We start from the raw sequence: 22,583 nt of genomic DNA, 5'->3' as shown, positions 1-22,583 counted from the left end.
CACTGTTGCTAGTCAGTAGCAGTGCCTGGAACTGTAACACTATTACTTCTCAGTAACACTCACTGTAACAGTAACACTGTAATAGTGTTAATAATCAGTAACAGTGACTGTAACAGTAACACTGTAACAAAGTCACTAGTCAGTAACAGTAACGGTGACTATAGTAATAGTGTTAAAATTAATCAGTAACTGTAACTATAATAGTAACACATTAACAATATTATTAGTGAGTAACAGTGCCTGTAACTGTAACACTGTTACTAATCTGTAACAATGATTGTAACAGTAACACTGTAACAATGTTACTAATCAGCAACAGTAACTATAACAGTAACACAGTAACAAAGTTACTAGTCAGTAACAGTAATTGTATTGGTAACATTATAGTGTTACTAGTCAGTAACAGTGCCTGTAATTGTAACTAGTTAGTTAAACTGTACTAGTTAGTAACACTGATTGTAACGGTAACACTGCAGCATTTAGTAGTCAGTAACATTGGCCATACCTGTAACACTGTTGCTAGTCAGTAATAGTAACATTGACTGTAGCAGTAACCATGTAACAATGCTACTAGACATTAACAGTAACAGCACCTGTAACTGTGGCACTGTTACTAGTCAGTTACACTGACTGTAATAGTAACACTGTAACAATGTTACTAGTCAGTAGCAGTATCATTGTAATGGTAACATTGCAGTACTGTTACTAGTCAATAACACTGACCATGCCAGCAATACTGTTGCTAGTCAGTAAGAGTAACATTGACTGTAACAATAACATTGTAACACTGTTACTAATCAGGAACAGTTACTGTAACAGTAACATTGTAACAGTGTTCCTAGTAGTAACAATGACTATAACAGTAACAGTAACAGAGTAACAATGTTACTAGCCAGTAACAGTAATATTGTAATAGTAGCACTGCAGTACTGTTACTAGTCAGTAACACTGACCATACCAGTAACACTGTAACACTGTTACTAATCATTAACAGTGATTGTAACAGTAACAATGTTAAAAGTCAATAAGAGTGACTACAACTGCAACACAGAGTTTCTACTTTGTGATAATGTCCACTATAAAAGTGGTATATAAATAAATCATGACTCCACTTGAAATAACCACATCATGGAATATGACATATGTTGTCATGAGGCGTAATGAGAGATTTAGTTCAGTATAAAACACTGATTTGTTACCATTACTGGTAACTATCCTGACAGTGGTAACATGATACTGCTATACTACTGGATCCCAGTGGCATTATTAAGCCAATGTAGCAATAAAGTGCCACCATAGACATCAATAAGTGTTTTAATTGTGTTGGAAGGCTGTGTTTTTTGTGTCAATTGTACAGCTTTGTTTGATATGAAGAAGGCTGCAGTTGTCCGTTTTATCTTTTTGTAGAGAGGTGTGAATTGTTTTTCACATCAGGGGGTTCTCACACCTCTCCTTTCACTCCTCATTGCAGACACAGAGAAACAGTTTCTTAGCTCGACTGAGTTATGAAAGAATATTTTATCTGGTCATTTTATTGGAAACCTTATTGAGCCTGAAGAAGGAGTTTGAATACATACATAAAGAAATAAACTTAAGTTGAGCTAAAGAAAAAAAGAATCTCATGAAGAACAACAAAAAGTCCCCACAACTAACTACTAAATGTTTATATATTCCTGGGTTCCCACAAATACTCATGGTAGTATTTCTATCTTACTGAGGACTTAAACCTCCTTGAGTTCTACTGTTGACGAATGATACTAAGCTTAAAACTGTGCTCAATGAAGATCAATCTCTAAGCAGCAATTTAGGCAGCTAATTCTCAGCATGATTCAAATGAACCCTGGATTTTCTGAATCACCATGGCAACATAGGCTGCCTGCCTAACCTGCTCCAGGGCTGGTCAATTTTGAGATTTCAGATAGTAAACATCTGAAGGCCGAGATCCCGACCAATGAGGGACTGCCTTTAGGTTAGAGTTATTTCTAAGGTCACTTTTTTGTAATTTGTGGCATCAATCAGGCCACAAATGTGTTTGTTTTAAAGGGCTGACATCCTACAATTGCCTTTTATTGGCTGGGCGTGATCTTCAGGCCCTCAGGCAGCACTGCAGACACGACTCTGTACTGGAAATCACTGCCTGGGCTCAGGTACACCTCCAAAAACCACAGACCGCTGCTACATCCATGATGGCAAACCACATTCTGCACATTTTACAGCCGCATTGCTCTTAATTAAAAGAGTCTGAGTGCTAAACTGGCCTGCCTGCAGTCCAGAGCTGTCACTGAAAACATTTGGCACATTATTAAGTGAAAAATATGACAAAAGCGACCCTGAACTGTCAAGCAGCTAAAATGCTACATCAAAAAGAACAAGAAAACATTTCACTTTCCAAACTACAGCAGAGTCTCCTCAGTTCCCGAACGCTTACAGAGTGCTGTTAACTGAAGAGGTGATGAAACACAGCGGTAAACGTGGTAAACAGGCCCCCTGTCCCAACTTTTTTGGAACAAGTTTCTGGCATCAATTTCAAAACGGGCAAAAATTTTTCAAAAACGCAAATCGAATTTCTCAGTTTCAACATTTCACTAATTGTCTTTGTACTATTCTCAATGAAATACAGGGTTTAAATGATTTGCCCATCATTGCATTTGCTGTAATTTATATTTATAATATTAACGAGGTCGCATTTGCTTAATGTTGTGATTTGAAGAACGTGAAGAACATAAAGCAGTCATGACTCCAATGAGCGCTAACACTGGTGACAGCTCTGTATTTTATTGTTATAACACTTTCCTTTCTACATATTTACACGTGGTAGTTTATTTTCCCTTCTTTAAAAAATAAAAAACAAGCCCCTCAGCTTCTCCTCGTGTTTTACGCGATTGGCTGTTCATCATAAACGCTGTGCTTTCATGCGCACACTCGCAGGATTAATCACAGCCGGAGCATCACTAAGCCTGAGTTAACAGAGAACGCTCAGACTCACAGCAGCACTGTTAAAGAGAAAACCTGCTCATAAAATCAGACATAAATCCCGTGATAAATGGTGTTCGTGTACTTACGACAGCTGCAGGAAGTCGGTGATGTGCAGCCTCACTCTCTCAGCCAGAATCTCCATCAGATTCAAACCCTGATCAGTGGAGAGAGAGCTACAGAGAGAGAGAGAGAGAGAGAGAGAGAGAGAGAGAGAGAGAGAGAGAGAGAGAGAGAGTAGAATTAAAACTATATTGAAATAAACATCACATCGCTCAGTAGTTATCCAGACTGCTCAGAACTGGCAGTTCTGCTTTACGAGGGCAATAATGAGTCAGGATCCGGGCACTTTTAGAAAGTTCTGGAAGTGTGTTGCGGTGTTTCCTGTGGTCCTTCAGCTGACACCGTGTGCTAATGAATTCAGCTACGCACCAATCTGGCTGCATAGAGTCAGAATCGGCTATGAACGTTCGGAATCGGTGCATCACTAATACACTCAGCACCACCACACTGACAGAGCACCACAACAGATCACGGAACCTGCTCGGAATAGATCAGCACAGTCATGAATCTGAAAGGACTCGGTGACTCAGGAAATCGTAGATTTCCGTCATTTCATTACAGTATTTTAGTAAATATGATTTAGAACGATTGGCTGTATCAGGGGTCGCTTTCAACGAAACCCAAACCACTTTGTGAGCCGCAACATTTTATGTCCATTTTACCAATTTGCCTGTAGATCTGTCTCAGTGTGTGCTGATGTCCTAGTATAGATTAAGAGACCCTTATTAGTCCCACAACAGGGAAATTTCACCTCTGCATTTAACCCATCCGTGAAGTGAAACACCACATACACACTAGTGAACACACACACTAGGGGGCAGTGAGCACACTTGCCTGGACCGTTTGGGCAGCCCTATCTACAGCACCCGGGGAGCAGTTGGGGATTAGGTGTCTTGCTCAAGGACACCTCAGTCATGTGCTGTCGGCTCTGGGGATCGAACCAGCGACCTTCCGGTCACGAGGCTGGTTCCCTGATCTCCAACCCATGACTGCCCCAAGAGTCACAATATGATATAAACAAAAACGCGGATTCACTTTGCTCTGTTTTAAGGTTTAGCCACTTTTCTCACATCTCTGGGAGGAAACGTTTCCTCTGAAATAGAGCAGTTTCTTGTAAAACGTTTCTCAACATTCGATATTTACGAGGCTGAAGTTGCGTCTCACTCGCCAGCATCTTGTTCGAATTTTCCCATTCCCTTTAAATGGTGCAGCACTTGCATTCTGGCGCCTCAGGCAACATTTAAGGGGAATGGGAAAACAGACAAGACGCTGGTGAGAAAGAAGCAAATTCAGCCTTCTGACTTTAAGTGTTTCACAGTTCACCCTACAGGTTAAACGCATCAGGAAACCAGCTGGAGTGATTATAAATGCAAATAAGTCCATTCGTCTCCAAATTAGTGACGTTCGTCTTAAACCTTTCTCTTAGGTTTTATCTGAGATAATAGTTAGGTGAGACTGTTCAATGCCTTCCAAGTTTAAAGGGTGACTCAGCAGTTGTAGGCTACATTAGCTCCAGTGTTTAAGACCATTTGTTAAAAAATAAATGTTAGCATGATTCAGTGCACCATAAAGTCTCGGCTTTCACCATGATTTGATAACACCTTTGCCTTTCACACTGTAGACTGGGGTTCAATCCCCCACCAGGGTAAGCACCCTACACTACACCCATAAGAGTCCTTGGGCAAGACTCCCAACACCACCTTGGCCTACCTGTGTAAAAAATGATCAAATTGTAAGTCGCTCTGGATAAGACAATTTAAAAAATGACCTACACTATTTCCAAAAGTATTCGGTCGTCTGGCTTCACTCACATATGAACTCGAGTGACGTCCCATTCTTAATCCATAGGGTTTAATATGATGTCGGCCCACCCTTTGCAGCTATAACAGCTTCAGCTCTTCTGGGAAGGCTGGGAAGAGTTAGGAGTGTTTATGGGAATTTCTGACCGTTCTTCCAGAAGCACATTTGTGAGGTCAGACACTGATGTTGGACGAGAAGGCCTGGCTCACAGTCTCCGCTCTAATTCATCCCAAAGGTGTTCTATGGGGTTGAGGTCAGGACTCTGTGCAGGCCAGTCAAGTCAAGGCTGTAGTTGTTACTTTATGTTCACTTGGAAAGTCAGCAAAGCATCTCATCAGAGCAGATTTCTGGATATGTAACCTTTCTGCCTTTCTGCCTTCACCTGCATTTAACCGGGGTAATCATATTGAGACTAAATGCTGGTATTTACCACCAGCAAAATCAAATTAGAGTCAAAATCAAATCGAAAACGAGAGCGGAATGATACAGTTCGTTAACAAATATCTTAAAATCGGTCTGGGAGATAAAGTGCTCCGATTTCAGATGTTTCGGCAGATCATTCCACACAGACGGAGCTCTCGGACTAAACGCTGCCTCACCATATTCAGAGAACCTGAGACCTGTATTTGGACCAAAGTACATACTTGACTGGACCTTATTATAAGCAATAATAAAACTGATGCAGCTGGACCTCCACCATTAGACTGCTGTATTTGTAGGCCTTTCTAGGTCAGCCCTGTGGCTCCCGTTAAGACAACAGGCCTGTCGGCGGTGCGGTGGAGGAGCAGGTGGCTCTGCAGTTCAGATAAATCACCTGCATTTTCCTACAGCGCACCAAACAATAACGTGCAAATGGGATTCCAGCAGAGTGAGAAGGCTTTATGATAAGAGCTGCACACATGGACGAATCTCTGCGCTCGCTTTCACACACACACACACACACACACACACACACACACACACAATTACACCCAAATGAGCACACGTGTACAAACACACATGTAGACGTCTCACGCAATAAAATGTGAGAATTAAAATCTCCTGGAGCTTTTACTCTATTTTTCCTGCAGATCCACTATTAAGCATCCAGCCCCCCCACTCCCTGCACCCACCGCACCCACCGCACCCCTCCACCCTACTTCAAACAGCCCTAAACCTACATTAGTTCTATATTTCATTTCTCCTCCGAAGTTCACTCTGAACATTTCATTTTATGCATCAAAAACATTCATCATTCATTTTCACGTGACCACTTTCCAACCTCTCTTCATCCCTCACACTTAAACAGGCTGTTCTTCTTACTGTGCCTTTAAGACTAATACATGTAAATGAGCTCTGTTCTCATTGGCTGTTCTCTGTTCTCTGCACAGCAAAGTAGCCCAGGCTGAACCCCTTCTTATGACCTCAGCGTGAATGGGTGGAGCTAAAATGCTATAAGCTGAATAGGCAGAGGAATGCAAATTTGTTTTAAAAAGGGTTCTTGGCATGGTTAAAGGGTTCTTCAGATTGAAGGAGAGTGCGTTGTGGATGGTTCTATATAGAACCTTTTTGAAAAGGGTTCTATATAGCACCAAAAAGGCTTGTTACTTGACCATGTAACAATAGGAGAACCATTCTGTGCTATATAGAACCCTTTTCAAAAAGGTTCTATATAGAACCATCTACAACACACTCTCCTTCAATCTGAAGAACCTTTGAGTGTTCATTCTATATAGAACCACTGTCTTTAGAACCCTTGAAGAAGCATCTTTTTTTCAGAGTGTAAATCTAACTTCATACTACTTTCATTATTATTATTATTATTATTATTGTTATTATTATTATTATTAGTATACTCTAAATTAACACCAAAATGACTAACAACCTCTAGCTATTAAGCTGATGAAGAACATAATCATTCATTATTCATTCATTCACTCTTACATTATCATAAATATTACCTCTGGCAAGGTAACCTTCTATTGCACGGTGTTGCCTCAGGGCAACAAACTCCGTTTCCTCACTTTACAATAACACTATACATATTTAAAGACAACAATAGGGTGAACAATAAAGGGAAGAGTTTGGGTAAGTCAGTAGAAAGCAGGTTCCTGGTCATACTCTCTCTTATTGGGCACATTAAACCTCTTTTTCAACATTCAGTATCAATTTTATTTTAGTAATGAGAATTTACAGAAATGTTTGTTGCCTAGAAGCAACACTGTGCGACAGTGGGATGGACTTAGCCAATCACAAGCCAGGTCTCACCACTTCAGGGAACACGGTTATATCATTTCTTCCCATCGTCGCACAATGTTGCCTCAGGGCAACACACTCCAAAAGGACCTCTGCACACATTATTTCTTTTAAATGGTTTTGAATGGAATAATCTGATCTGAAAAGGAAAAAAACAAACCAATCACCATTTTATGCAAGAAACGTGTTTGAATATTAATATATTTTTAAATTGCTCTCGTAATGCATGCAGTTCAGTTTTAAATGGCATAACTGGGTGGGTCGTGTGGCATTATTAGTTTGTACCACCTTGCCTCAAGTTTTAAATGATGGTGAATAAAGAAGTTTTCTGGACTACTTTACCTCACAATGTCCTGCATTTACTTCTCCGAGACATCAGACAGCAGCTTCGTAACCAGTTCATGTGGGGAGCTTTTAGAGGCAGTTACCTCTTCAGGCGTCTGGTTCCTATCACTACTCTGACTGTTTACATCTTGATTGAATTATGCAGAAATTTGGAGAAATGAGAAGAAATGCCCTTTATTAGCTTCCCTGACCATCCCAGCTGTGGCCTGTGCAGGATCAGTTCAGGCCAGTGCTGTCCCTGTTTGAAAACTCAGTCCATTAAGAGCTTGATAATGAAGGGCTGGGGTGTGAAAGCCAGGTGCGGCGAGCAGAGGGGTCACTCCGCTGTGAAGTGTTGTGAGTGTTGGGTTTAGTCCCAGGGGAGCGGCTCTTGAACTGGGGAGCAGAATTTCTATTAACTGTTCAAATGTTTAGTGTCTATGTGATTAGAGATGTTGATACAGTGAGAATCAGGGCCGCACTGTTTGATAGTCATCACTGTAATTGACATTTCACAATGCTGACATCGCAGAAAGCTGAAATTTTCAGATGAGCTCTATCAAAGCTTCTATCCTGACCAATCACAGATGCTCGTTAGATGAATCAAGGCTCACGTGGTTTAATATATGTGAATCATTTTGGTCAGAATCACACGTGGTCATTTCGTTTAGCCATGTCACACTGAAAGATCTCCAGCATGTTTTTATCACGAGACGAATCAAAATCAAAACGTGGGGCAAAATAATCAGCTTATACTTTCCTTAGTCTTGACAGTAGTAGTACTCAGACTGGTCTTGGTCTTCATAGTATTTGTAATCAGACTGGTCTTAGTCTTGATAGTATTTATAGTCAGACTGGTCTTAGTCTATATTATTTATAGTCAGACCAGTCTTAGTCTTTATATTATTTATAGTCAGACTGGTCTTAGTCTATATTATTTATAGTCAGACTGGTCTTAGTCTTTATATTATTTATAGTCAGACTGGTCTTAGTCTATATTATTTATAGTTAGACTGGTCTTAGTCTTTATATTATTTATAGTCAGACTGGTCTTAGTCTATATTATTTATAGTCAGACTGGTCTTAGTCTTTATATTATTTATAGTCAGACTGGTCTTAGTCTATATTATTTATAGTCAGACTGGTCTTAGTCTTTATATTATTTATAGTCAGACTGGTCTTAGTCTATATTATTTATAGTCAGACTGGTCTTAGTCTTTATATTATTTATAGTCAGACTGGTCTTAGTCTTAATAGCATTTGTACTCAGACTGGTCTTAGTCTATATTATTTATAGTCAGACTGGTCTTGGTCTTTATATTATTTATAGTCAGACTGGTCTTAGTCTATATTATTTATAGTCAGACTGGTCTTAGTCTTTATATTATTTATAGTCAGACTGGTCTTAGTCTTGATAGTATTTATAGTCAGACTGGTCTTAGTCTTTATATTATTTATAGTCAGACTGGTCTTAGTCTATATTATTTATAGTCAGACTGGTCTTAGTCTTTATATTATTTATAGTCAGACTGGTCTTAGTCTATATTATTTATAGTCAGACTGGCCTTGGTCTTTATATTATTTATAGTCAGACTGGTCTTAGTCTTAATAGCATTTGTACTCAGACTGGTCTTAGTCTTTATATTATTTATAGTCAGACTGGTCTTAGTCTATATTATTTATAGTTAGACTGGTCTTAGTCTTTATATCATTTATAGTCAGACTGGTCTTGGTCTTTATATTATTTATAGTCAGACTGGTCTTAGTCTATATTATTTATAGTCAGACTGGTCTTAGTCTATATTATTTATAGTCAGACTGGTCTTGGTCTTTATATTATTTATAGTCAGACTGGTCTTAGTCTATATTAGTCTATATTATTTATAGTCAGACTGGTCTTAGTCTTTATATTATTTATAGTCAGACTGGTCTTAGTCTATATTAGTCTATATTATTTATAGTCAGACTGGTCTTATTCTTTATATTATTTATAGTCAGACTGGTCTTAGTCTATATTATTTATAGTCAGACTGGTCTTAGTCTTTATATTATTTATAGTCAGACTGGTCTTAGTCTATATTAGTCTATATTATTTATAGTCAGACTGGTCTTAGTCTTTATATTATTTATAGTCAGACTGGTCTTAATCTATATTATTTATAGTCAGACTGGTCTTGGTCTTTATATTATTTATAGTCAGACTGGTCTTAGTCTTTATATTATTTATAGTCAGACTGGTCTTAGTCTTTATATTATTTATAGTCAGACTGGTCTTAGTCTATATTAGTCTATATTATTTATAGTCAGACTGGTCTTAGTCTTTATATTATTTATAGTCAGACTGGTCTTAGTCTATATTAGTCTATATTATTTATAGTCAGACTGGTCTTAGTCTATATTATTTATAGTCAGACTGGTCTTGGTCTTTATATTATTTATAGTCAGACTGGTCTTAGTCTTTATATTATTTATAGTCAGACTGGTCTTAGTCTATATTATTTATAGTCAGACTGGCCTTGGTCTTTATATTATTTATGGTCAGACTGGTCTTAGTCTTGATAGTATTTATAGTCAGACTGGTCTTAGTCTATATTATTTATAGTCAGACTGGTCTTAGTCTATATTATTTATAGTCAGACTGGTCTTAGTCTTTATATTATTTATAGTCAGACTGGTCTTAGTCTATATTATTTATAGTTAGACTGGTCTTAGTCTTTATATTATTTATAGTCAGACTGGTCTTAGTCTATATTATTTATAGTCAGACTGGTCTTAGTCTTTATATTATTTATAGTCAGACTGGTCTTAGTCTTAATAGCATTTGTACTCAGACTGGTCTTAGTCTATATTATTTATAGTCAGACTGGTCTTGGTCTTTATATTATTTATAGTCAGACTGGTCTTAGTCTATATTATTTATAGTCAGACTGGTCTTAGTCTTTATATTATTTATAGTCAGACTGGTCTTAGTCTTGATAGTATTTATAGTCAGACTGGTCTTAGTCTTTATATTATTTATAGTCAGACTGGTCTTAGTCTATATTATTTATAGTCAGACTGGTCTTAGTCTTTATATTATTTATAGTCAGACTGGTCTTAGTCTATATTATTTATAGTCAGACTGGCCTTGGTCTTTATATTATTTATAGTCAGACTGGTCTTAGTCTTAATAGCATTTGTACTCAGACTGGTCTTAGTCTTTATATTATTTATAGTCAGACTGGTCTTAGTCTATATTATTTATAGTTAGACTGGTCTTAGTCTTTATATCATTTATAGTCAGACTGGTCTTGGTCTTTATATTATTTATAGTCAGACTGGTCTTAGTCTATATTATTTATAGTCAGACTGGTCTTAGTCTATATTATTTATAGTCAGACTGGTCTTGGTCTTTATATTATTTATAGTCAGACTGGTCTTAGTCTATATTAGTCTATATTATTTATAGTCAGACTGGTCTTAGTCTTTATATTATTTATAGTCAGACTGGTCTTAGTCTATATTAGTCTATATTATTTATAGTCAGACTGGTCTTATTCTTTATATTGTTTATAGTCAGACTGGTCTTAGTCTATATTATTTATAGTCAGACTGGTCTTAGTCTTTATATTATTTATAGTCAGACTGGTCTTAGTCTATATTAGTCTATATTATTTATAGTCAGACTGGTCTTAGTCTTTATATTATTTATAGTCAGACTGGTCTTAATCTATATTATTTATAGTCAGACTGGTCTTGGTCTTTATATTATTTATAGTCAGACTGGTCTTAGTCTTTATATTATTTATAGTCAGACTGGTCTTAGTCTTTATATTATTTATAGTCAGACTGGTCTTAGTCTATATTAGTCTATATTATTTATAGTCAGACTGGTCTTAGTCTTTATATTATTTATAGTCAGACTGGTCTTAGTCTATATTAGTCTATATTATTTATAGTCAGACTGGTCTTAGTCTATATTATTTATAGTCAGACTGGTCTTGGTCTTTATATTATTTATAGTCAGACTGGTCTTAGTCTTTATATTATTTATAGTCAGACTGGTCTTAGTCTATATTATTTATAGTCAGACTGGCCTTGGTCTTTATATTATTTATGGTCAGACTGGTCTTAGTCTTGATAGTATTTATAGTCAGACTGGTCTTAGTCTATATTATTTATAGTCAGACTGGTCTTAGTCTTTATATTATTTATAGTCAGACTGGTCTTAGTCTTTATATTATTTATAGTCAGACTGGTCTTAGTATTGATAGTATTTATAGTCAGACTGGTCTTAGTCTTTATATTATTTATAGTCAGACTGGTCTTAGTCTTTATATTATTTATAGTCAGACTGGTCTTATTCTTTATATTATTTATAGTCAGACTGGTCTTAGTCTATATTATTTATAGTCAGACTGGTCTTAGTCATTATATTATTTATAGTCAGACTGGTCTTAGTCTATATTAGTCTATATTATTTATAGTCAGACTGGTCTTAGTCTTTATATTATTTATAGTCAGACTGGTCTTAGTCATTATATTATTTATAGTCAGACTGGTCTTAGTCTATATTAGTCTATATTATTTATAGTCAGACTGGTCTTAGTCTTTATATTATTTATAGTCAGACTGGTCTTAGTCTATATTATTTATAGTCAGACTGGTCTTAGTCATTATATTATTTATAGTCAGACTGGTCTTAGTCTATATTAGTCTATATTATTTATAGTCAGACTGGTCTTAGTCTTTATATTATTTATAGTCAGACTGGTCTTAGTCTATATTATTTATAGTCAGCCTGGCCTTGGTCTTTATATTATTTATGGTCAGACTGGTCTTAGTCTTGATAGTATTTATAGTCAGACTGGTCTTAGTCTATATTATTTATAGTCAGACTGGCCTTGGTCTTTATATTATTTATAGTCAGACTGGTCTTAGTCTATATTATTTATAGTCAGACTGGTCTAAGTGTTGATAGTATTTATAGTCAGACTGGTCTTAGTCTATATTATTTATAGTCAGAATGGTCTTAGTCTTTATATCATTTATAGTCAGACTGGTCTTAGTCTTGATAGTATTTATAGTCAGACTGGTCTTAGTCTTGATAGTATTTATAGTCAGACTGGTCTTAGTCTATATTATTTATAGTCAGACTGGTCTTAGTCTTTATATTATTTATAGTCAGACTGGTCTTAGTCTATATTATTTATAGTCAGACTGGTCTTAGTCTTTATATTATTTATAGTCAGACTGGTCTTAGTCTTTATATTATTTATAGTCAGACTGGTCTTAATCTATATTATTTATAGTCAGACTGGTCTTGGTCTTTATATTATTTATAGTCAGACTGGTCTTAGTCTTTATATTATTTATAGTCAGACTGGTCTAAGTCTTTATATTATTTATAGTCAGACTGGTCTTAGTCTATATTAGTCTATATTATTTATAGTCAGACTGGTCTTAGTCTTTATATTATTTATAGTCAGACTGGTCTTAGTCTTTATATTATTTATAGTCAGACTGGTCTTAGTCTATATTATTTATAGTCAGACTGGTCTTAGTCTTTATATTATTTATAGTCAGACTGGTCTTAGTCTTTATATTATTTATAGTCAGACTGGTCTTAGTCTTGATAGTATTTATAGTCAGACTGGTCTTAGTCTTTATATTATTTATAGTCAGACTGGTCTTAGTCTTTATATTATTTATAGTCAGACTGGTCTTAGTCTATATTATTTATAGTCAGACTGGTCTTAGTCTTTATATTATTTATAGTCAGACTGGTCTTAGTCTATATTAGTCTATATTATTTATAGTCAGACTGGTCTTAGTCTTTATATTATTTATAGTCAGACTGGTCTTAGTCTATATTAGTCTATATTATTTATAGTCAGACTGGTCTTATTCTTTATATTATTTATAGTCAGACTGGTCTTAGTCTATATTATTTATAGTCAGACTGGTCTTAGTCTTTATATTATTTATAGTCAGACTGGTCTTAGTCTATATTAGTCTATATTATTTATAGTCAGACTGGTCTTAGTCTTTATATTATTTATAGTCAGACTGGTCTTAATCTATATTATTTATAGTCAGACTGGTCTTGGTCTTTATATTATTTATAGTCAGACTGGTCTTAGTCTTTATATTATTTATAGTCAGACTGGTCTTAGTCTATATTAGTCTATATTATTTATAGTCAGACTGGTCTTAGTCTTTATATTATTTATAGTCAGACTGGTCTTAGTCTATATTAGTGTATATTATTTATAGTCAGACTGGTCTTAGTCTTTATATTATTTATAGTCAGACTGGTCTTAGTCTATATTATTTATAGTCAGACTGGTCTTAGTCTTTATATTATTTATAGTCAGACTGGTCTTAGTCTTGATAGTATTTATACTGAGATTTATTGACAGTGTTTGTCCTCAGTCTTATGTAAGTCAGTTTAGCCTTTGATGTTGTTTATAAAGTTAGTTCCCAATGTTTTTCTTTTACCAGAAACTAAAATGCACTGACTCATGTTTAAGTAACTCCAAACCAAAAAGTTTTTGTTTAATTTAGTCATTTGGCACCATCTGGGTTCAGAGTGAGCACTGAATGCCAAGAAACTCAGGGCACTGCTGCACCATCATCTTCTGAAAAACTGAGAAAACGTCCCCACATCAGACTAAATTTAGACATGACTGTTGGAGCCAGAGTCTAAACTTTAAATCCACATCATCTACATCACAGTCGTGTTTACTGGGAGAAGAAGCGATGTTGCATCACGATTTGAGGTTGATAAAAACGCATTGTCGCATGTGCAGCTTTATCCTGTGAAACAAAAACATCCTTTGAGTTTTCGGCACGTTTTGTTTGAAAAAATTGAGTTTTTTTCCGAACAATTTAGTGCAAAGTTTCAGTTTATTTACTTTCTTTTTTTCGTTTCACATATTGGAAAAAAATAATACAGAAAATATAAAATTGCCATGCCTCCCTACTACAGCCGACTCGGCTGCCTCGGACTGCGTTTCCCAGAACCCCTCGCTCCTTCACATGACTCAGGACTCACTAAGATCTGCCCATCACTGTTCAGCTGCTCCGTAACCACGTTCACCTGTTCTCATGTGTGTTTAGTCTGTCGGCATCTGGTCATTGTGAAGTATCACCTTAACATGCCGTGTTTTCCGAGGCGTTCTCCATGTCCGTGAGTCTGTTCTCATGTGTGACCTGTTATTGGCTTTTAAACTTCCCTTTATTGGTGTTCCACTGTGTTTTGTGAGCGTCTGGTTTGCAAAAATGTGCCATAACTTTTGCAGAGGCCGCCCTGTATGCTTTTTCTAGGTATGATTCAGTAAATAAACAGTGAGTTCTGTGTAGTTTCACTTAGGCTACTTTCACGTTACAAGCCTCGCTGCTCAAATCCGACTTTTCGCTCAGATCCGACCTCTCTGACTCGATGGTTCCCACTCGTTTAGGTCAGTGGCTCTAATCTGTCATTAATGTGATGAACTGGCCTGAACTGACCCTCATGAGCTCCTCCTACTCAGTAACGTCACGTGACTGAATCACTGCATCATCAGCACAAACTAACGAGCAGAACGAGCTTCGCTGAGAAGATCATTAACTCTGATCAGCTCTCAGCTTCATTATTAGAGCCAGACGGAGGAGAAAAAGGCAAGATGAGCTGCTTTTCCACCATTTACAGGCTTTAGTGTCTGTTCAGCGCTGCTGCCAGAGTAACACTGAGTGATGGTAACACGCAGTGGGAAAAAAAGCGCATGAATTCCGATCGGAGCGTCACATTAAGGTCACACTGCCTCAAATCGGATACGCATACACACTGGGCCTGGTGATGTGAACGGAGCCTAAGAAAATCAGCTAAACGGGACTTGACCGGGGGTGCCCAAACTTTTGAACACAGCTGCGTATTCAAGGGTAATTTGTGAAAATGCCTGAGGAAAGCTCACGGCAGATGACGGCACATACATACAGCTCAACGTCAGATCAATAAACAGGGCAGCGACTCCTAAAGCTGCCTCAAGTAAACCATAAGAAGCTCTTCGCTGGTCAGACGAGCACCAAATGAAACCGATTTAAAGGACTTTCACTCACTCTTCAGTGATGATGTATCCAAAGTAGCCGTCGTGCTGAGGGCTGGAGTATGCCGCCACGTCCACCCTCAACTTCTCCTCCACGTGCGCACCTTTCTTCTTCTCTGCCGCCGCCTCCTCCTCCCCCACCATGTTCTTCTTCTGCGGTTCTTCTCTGGAGGAGCCTTTAGCCCCATAGAGCCACTGGTCCACCTCAGCATCGCCCAGATGATCCAGACCCAGAGTGTCCGGCTCCATCTTCTTCTTCATCAGGCCCAGCTTGGTCTGGGTGGTCCGGCTCTGGACGTTTTCCAGTCCGGCAGGTTTCGGACCCCCCAGGGCTCTCGGAGAGTTTGTAAAGCCCAGAAAAGGCTCTTCGGCTTGAATATGGTCAGCAGCCTTAGAGCCTGAGCTCCGGTCCAGGTACTCCAGCAGATCACGGATAAAATCTTTATCCTACACAGAGCACATAAAGGAGTTAAGAGTTAAAAGGTGAGTTCAGGTTCATGTTGTTCCCCCTGTCAGGATGAAAAATATCAGCAGCTGCGATAAAGCCGCCTAGACCAGCTCCAGCGTTAACCCCTTAACTGGAAGAGCTGCATGTGGGTCCACACTCCCTCACTTTCATGACTGTGTAACCTACATGTTGGTGGCTGGTTAGTGGAAGTATAAGGTGGATGTTTCTAATAAAGTGGCCAGACAGTGGAAGCCCAAGGTAGGTATTTCTGATAAACTGGCCAGATAGTGGAAGCCCAGACAAAGTGTTTCTAATAAAGTGGCCGGTTAGTGGAAGTACAGGGTAGGTGTTTCTAATAAAGTGGCCAGTTAGTGGAAGCCAAGGTAGGTGTTTCCGATAAAGTGGCCGGTTAGTGGAAGCACAAGGTAGGTGTTTCCGATAAAGTGGCCGGTTAGTGGAAGTACAAGGTAGGTGTTTCTAATAAAGTGGCCAGTGACTGCAGACATACTGGAAAGAAGACAAGAAGTTACTAAGCACAGAAAAAGCTGCTGATAATTAACAGCCATCTACAAGTAAAGTGTCTACTTGCTTCTCCACAGCAAGACGGCTACTGTTCAGAAGACCTTTTAAACAGGCCGGCTAGTTGATAGATAAATTAGCATTCACCGCCGAGCAATCATCATCCATCACAGGGACTAATTTGAAAGTAGTTTCATTTCAGTAGATACTCGAACGTCTCTAATGCATATCGCCCTCTCACCCTCTCCACTCTCCCACAAATTGATTTCTTTGTGAAAGAAATGCCACAGTATCACATAATCACGCCGCTCCAGTCCAGACAGTAGCCGCGCTCTCTTTTCATGTCTTTTGAGACTGAGTAGAATTTATTTTCTTACCTTTTCTTCTGTCTTTGGGCCACCTCCTCCAGACAGTCCTTCTGTAAACAAGAAGAAAATGAAACTTCAGAACTTATCAAGAAGTTCAGAATAGGGGGATCCAAGCTTATCTACAAAGGGGTGAAGGTTCAGTCTAATCAAGCAGGAGAGCAGCTGACTCCTCTAATCAGTCTCAGTCTTCAGAGATCAGGTGTGCTCCTCACTGGCCCTTTGGAGGGAATGACTGGACACTAGAAACATCTGGTCTAGAAACATCAAAACACACTTGGTGCGTTCCAGTTGGGAGGCAGCTGTCTAAGTAGGCAGCATTTTAAGGCAGGATTATTGCTGCCGAGACGAAGCCTGTCCCATTCAGAAGGCAGCATCTGGCAGCTGCCTTCTAAGATGCCTTATTTTGACCAGATCTGAAGGCACCGTCGCATGTACCCTTCTCAGCCAAGGCAATCCCACAATACTGTTCACCTGCTCAGCGGCCGAGTGTCCCATCGCTTCGTTTGATCAGCGTGGCGGATGGAGAAGCCGTTTTTTGCTGACTCAGCAGTCTGTAAATGCAAGTTATTTCTCCACTTCTGTCTTTATTGTTGTATTTGTATAAAGTATTTAGTGTATTTGTGTTTGTAGGTCTCTAGAAATCGTCCCTGCGGTGAAATTTTGGCAGTTTGCTTATCTAAGATGACCTGACCGGCTGCGTTTGGAACTCGTTCGGTGAAGCTAATGTTTGTTAGCTTAGCTAGTGGGCTAGCTGTGTAAACACACTGGCTCTTCAAATGAGAGAATTCAGTTTGAAATATTGGCTGTTCACTTTTTGGTAGAGTTGAGTTGCGTTGAGTTGTGCTGATTTGCATTGAGTTGCATTGAGTTGCATTGCATTGACTTGAGTTGCATTGAGTTGAGTTGCACTGTGTTGAGTTGCACTGCGTTGTGTTGCACTGAGTTGCACTGCGTCGTGTTGCATTGAGTTGCACTGTGTTGTGTTGCACTGCGTTGTGTTGCACTGAGTTGCACTGCATTGTGTCACATTAAGTTGCACTGCATTGTGTTGCGTTGAGTTGTGCTGCGTTGTGTCGCAATGAGTTGTGCTGCGTTGTGTCGCAATGAGTTGCACTGTGTTGTGTTGCATTGAGTTGCACTGTATTGTGTTGCATTGAGTTGCACTGCATTGTGTTGCATTGAGTTGTATTGCATTGTGTTGCATTGAGTTGCACTGCGTTACGTTGCATTGCACTGCGTTATGTTGCGTTGAGTTGCACTGTGTTGTACTGCATTGAGTTGCACTGCGTTGTGTTGCATTGAGTTGCACTGCATTCTGTTGCATTGAGTTGCACTGCGTTGAGTTGAGTTGCGTTGAATTGAGTTGTGTTGAGATTTTTTTCTGTGCCCAGAAGGTTACAGCGGCGGAGAGTCCCTGACTGAGGAGCTCATAAATCAGATGAGAATGTGTAAAATAAAATGCACATTAGCTCCTTAACAGATTGTGTGCGATCCTTTTTTGTCTGAGTGCATTTTGTACAAAATTATACATAGTTTTAATTCTTTGTGTGTCACAAATAAAGCAGGTTCATGAAGGTGGATGAGGAAAGTGAATGAACTGAAATGATTCATAAACTAATAGTCACAGTTGTCTGCATTTATCCGGGGCGCTGAGTCGAGCACTGAATGACAGATACGATTCCTTACATCAGCCTGTTCTTCATATACAAATATCCACAACAGTGTCAATGCAGGAAAACAGCTGCTGCAGATGCAAGAGCCGTCCTCTCACACTGAGGTGATGCATCTTTACAGTCGAGGTGAGTGTAACCTAGTTATGATGTATGATTGCTCTGATACACTGTCCCGAATGTGATGCCAACTAAGGTTCCTTTACGGTTATAATGCTTCCTGAGAAGAGAGCTGCCTTTGAAGGCAGTGACAGGTGAGGCAGCTGCCTTCAGAATGGAAAAATTGTCCAGACTCCATAAACCAGCTGACACCATTCAGTGCAAATGGGCACCCTGGTTTTAGATATAGACATCCTATAAAATTATACCTGTTGGAGTTATTAACAAAATTAGACCAATGGTCATTTTGCCCAGTAATAATTTCTATGATTTTTTTTTCTGCTTGCCATATGTTTTTTTTTTTTTTTTTTGACACGAAAACAAACAAAAAAGTCTCAAACCTGTTAAAGAAGAATAAAATGAAGCATAAATGTCTCGACTCCGGACTTGCACAAACAGTGACTTCATTAAAACAGCTCTTTGTGTCACGGTTGGCTCCTCCCAGTCCTGTCCATGTGTTCTTGTTTTGGTTTGTAACTCCGCCCCTGATTGTTTTCACCTGTCCCTCGTTGTTCCGTGTATTTAAGCCCTGTGTTTGCCAGTCTTTGTATCATTGTATCCTTGTACCTGGTCTTTGTTTGTGTTGGTTCTTGTCATGTCCTACCCTAAATCTGTACGTATTGGCTCATTGACCCTGGACTGTTCTGACCACGACCCTGGATTTGCCCATAATAAATCTCGCTTATCTCAGCGTGTGCGTCCGCCTCCTCGCTCCCCCTTACACTTCGGTTTGAAGTCTGTCTGCTCAGCTGATAAACTTTCATCATGATCTACCTTTAGGAGTGATGTTCTCTCCAGCCGTTCGCTCTCGCTGTTCCTTATCACCGGCTTCCTTCTTCATCTCTTTCTCTTCATCATCCAGGACTTCTCGACCTTTAACCCCCCCGACTCCATCCACCACCTGCAGGGCCTGAGCGATGACCTCCGAGAGCTGGTCCAGGTCACCCGGGGTCAACATGTCCACGTTCACACTCTGCTGTCCGAGCTGATTCACCACACCCTGGATGAAGTTCTCTGGAAAGAAGGGACAATAAAGGATATAGAGGAATGCAGCGTCTACGGCCGTTACTATAAGCTTTGAAATATTCACAGAATACGACAGGTGTCGGATCAAAACCTCGTATCTCCGAAACGGTAACTCTGCAGGAGAAAGGAAAAAACATGCTTTACTTTTAACGTAAGTCAGTGGAACCAGACTGCTCTGCACGTCATTTTGGGCCATTCCTTTGGGTCTGTTCATCCTCCGTGTACAATGTAAAGGCCAAAAGGCATTTTCAAATTATGTCAAAAATTTAAAAACAACAAAAATGGAGAGGCAAGGTTTTGTTCCAACAGCAGTGATATATATGGTTTAGTGATCATTCTACTCTATTTAGGCTATTCATTCATTTTCAGGACTTCTTTTCATGCATGGTAAGTCCCTCACCCGCCTGCAGTGGGCTGGTTTCCCACCCTCTCCCATACATAACACGTAAAATTAATCCTGCACCACAAGATACTGTGGTGGGTCCCATGGGAGTGCAGACCTCCACCTGGTATTAGCATCTGTCTTCCATGATCTGATCACAAGCGGACAGCAACAGATGTAATTTGCATCTGATACTTTGATCTGTTTCATATGAGTCTCCAGTGACCACTTCTGGTCAGATTTTGTGATTGATGGAAGGGTATGGTCTACATTCACTACATCTCTTGCTGCATTTCTTCTCAGACAAAATTGCACGCGAGTTCTTATTTGTGTAAATATATGGGCACATTTAGACCAATAAGACAGCCCCCAAAAGCTATAAACAAGCAGGAGAAGAGACCAACAGAAAGGCTCAGCTGATTAAGGTGGCCCTTTGTTATTTTCAGAGACACAGTCTACAGTTATTTGGCCACCCTCACCACCTTTGATGGTTGTTTGAGTGATCAGATCACAGTGCGTCTCTGAGACTCATTGGATCCAGTTCACACCTGTGCTTAGTGCTGCCAACTAAGACGGACTATTGAGAACATCTTAAAGCCCCAGAAAACCAAAAAACATGTTTTCTCTAAGTTGGTTAAGCTTAATAGTTATTGGTTAATAGTGTCTGAAATTAAAAATATCATAAAGGAGACCCTGAACTGTTGAGCAGCTGAAACCCATGTTAAGCAGGAATGGAAAGAAACATCACCTCCAAAACTACAGCAGTAGCTCTTAAAAGAAGAGGTGATGAAACACTGTGGTAAACGGGGCCCCCGTCCCAACTTTTTTGGAACATGTTGCTGTTATCAAATTTAAAATGGGAATATATTTTTTAATAAACAAAAACATTTGGATAGTGGTTAACACTTCTGCCTTCTACGCTGTTGGCTGGGGTTCAATCCCCCACCTGGGCAGGCGCCCTACACTATACCAATAAGAGTCCTTGGGCAAGACTCCCAACACCACCTTAGCATCCCTGTGTAAAATAATCAAGTTGTAAGGCGCTCTGGATAAGAGCGTCAGCAAAATGCCGTAAATGTTTTTCAGTCTCAACATTTGATAATTGATCATTGATATTGATTCGATTTTCTCCCCAATTTAGTCATTGTTCCAATTCCACCTGATACTTAGGACTCCCCCAATCACACGATACTACCAACGCTAGAAGGGTGAAGGCAGCACAGGCTTCCTCCTCCTGTGAAACCAGCCACCGCTTCTTTTCAAACTGGTGCTCACACAACGTCACGGGACAGTTGATCGCTCTCGGGGGAAAGCGCCAACGGCCAGATCTGCTACGTCAGCGAGCAGATGCCTGCGCAGCATCCTATCTACCCAGAGAGAGCGAGGCCAATTGTGCTCTCTTGGACTCCTGGCTAGAGTTGCCTGTAGCATCACCAGGGACCGAACTCACAATCTCCTGATGACAGGGCCAACGCTTACATAGTTGCACCACTCGGGAGCCGCCTTTGTGCTAATTTTAATTAAATATAGGGTTTAAATTATTTGCACATCACTGCAATTAGTTTTTATTTACATTTTGCACAACGTCCCAACTTTTTTGGAAATGGGGTTGTAGGTTGTCTTGTCCAAACAGCTTTAACCCCTTAAAATCACAGGCTTATTACACGCCAAGGCTTATTATTCCGTAATTACAGGGTCTTCACTGCAAACCGGCTGAGCTATTTGTAGGTTATAGATGTGCGTAATAAAACCTTGGGCCTGCTGGTGGAGAAACAAACCGATAGCAAGTAAACGAGAAAAACTTCACGTTTTTCACAATAAACTGAAGGCTTTCCTCTGGAGGATCACTATTCTTTTTAGCACTGGAGCTCATAACATCACAGTCATTCATGAGCCTAGCTTCAGGATTAATCTTTGTCCGGGAAACTTGCCTCTCTTGTGTTATTATCACCTCGCACTCTTTCCTGCAGTCAGAGCTAGAATGTAAATCTTACCGTCCACTGTGCTGAGGGAGTCTTTGGGAGCAGGACGGCTTGCTCCAGGCCTGAACAGCAGTTTGTCTATTCTGGGCGGGGGCGGCTGATGGGAAGCTCCGGGAAGTTTTCCTCCTTCAGGAGACGGCGTGCGCTGAAGACTGAAGTACTGAAACTTTCCCTGAGATGGACTCATAAGCTCTGGCTTCGACCCAGACCGGAACCGCTGCAGGTCTGAGAGGTGGCCGGTCTGGTCTGGCTCTAGTCTGGATAGAAGGGCTGCTCAACATAGACAAAAATGGTATATCACAATTATATTGCTAAATAGCGGTACTATGGCTTCCAGGGGCAATCTGGCCAGTCACTACTGCTACCACTACTACTGTGGTTGGTTAGTGTAGTGGGTAACATCTCTGCCTTGTAGGCTGGGGTTCAATCCCCACCTGGGCGAACACCCTACACTATACCAATAAGGGTCCTTGGGCAAGACTCCCAACACCACCTTCACCTACCTGTGTAACGATAATCAAAATTGTAAGTCGCTCTGGATAAGAACGTCTGCCAAATACTGTAAATG

The 22,583-nt window shown here is 39.4% G+C and overlaps 1 protein-coding gene across 1 annotated transcript in view; it reads right to left on the bottom strand.

The window, feature by feature from the left end:
- The window catches only part of ptprn2 (protein tyrosine phosphatase receptor type N2), a 460,965-nt gene that overhangs the window by 291,709 nt on the left and 146,673 nt on the right, over nucleotides 1-22,583 (bottom strand). Inside the window, exons 7-11 of the mRNA XM_037546545.1 lie at nucleotides 22,028-22,285; nucleotides 19,400-19,639; nucleotides 16,806-16,846; nucleotides 15,475-15,908; nucleotides 3,063-3,149 (exon numbers count right to left, since the gene is read on the bottom strand). Of these exons, the coding sequence (XP_037402442.1) occupies nucleotides 3,063-3,149; nucleotides 15,475-15,908; nucleotides 16,806-16,846; nucleotides 19,400-19,639; nucleotides 22,028-22,285 (1,060 nt within the window). The remainder of the gene's footprint in view (nucleotides 1-3,062; nucleotides 3,150-15,474; nucleotides 15,909-16,805; nucleotides 16,847-19,399; nucleotides 19,640-22,027; nucleotides 22,286-22,583) is intronic.

Source organism: Pygocentrus nattereri, chromosome 2, assembly GCF_015220715.1.
Source record: "Pygocentrus nattereri isolate fPygNat1 chromosome 2, fPygNat1.pri, whole genome shotgun sequence".
In the NCBI taxonomy this organism is placed as follows: domain Eukaryota; kingdom Metazoa; phylum Chordata; class Actinopteri; order Characiformes; family Serrasalmidae; genus Pygocentrus; species Pygocentrus nattereri.
This window is presented reverse-complemented; position numbering and strand designations above follow the sequence as displayed.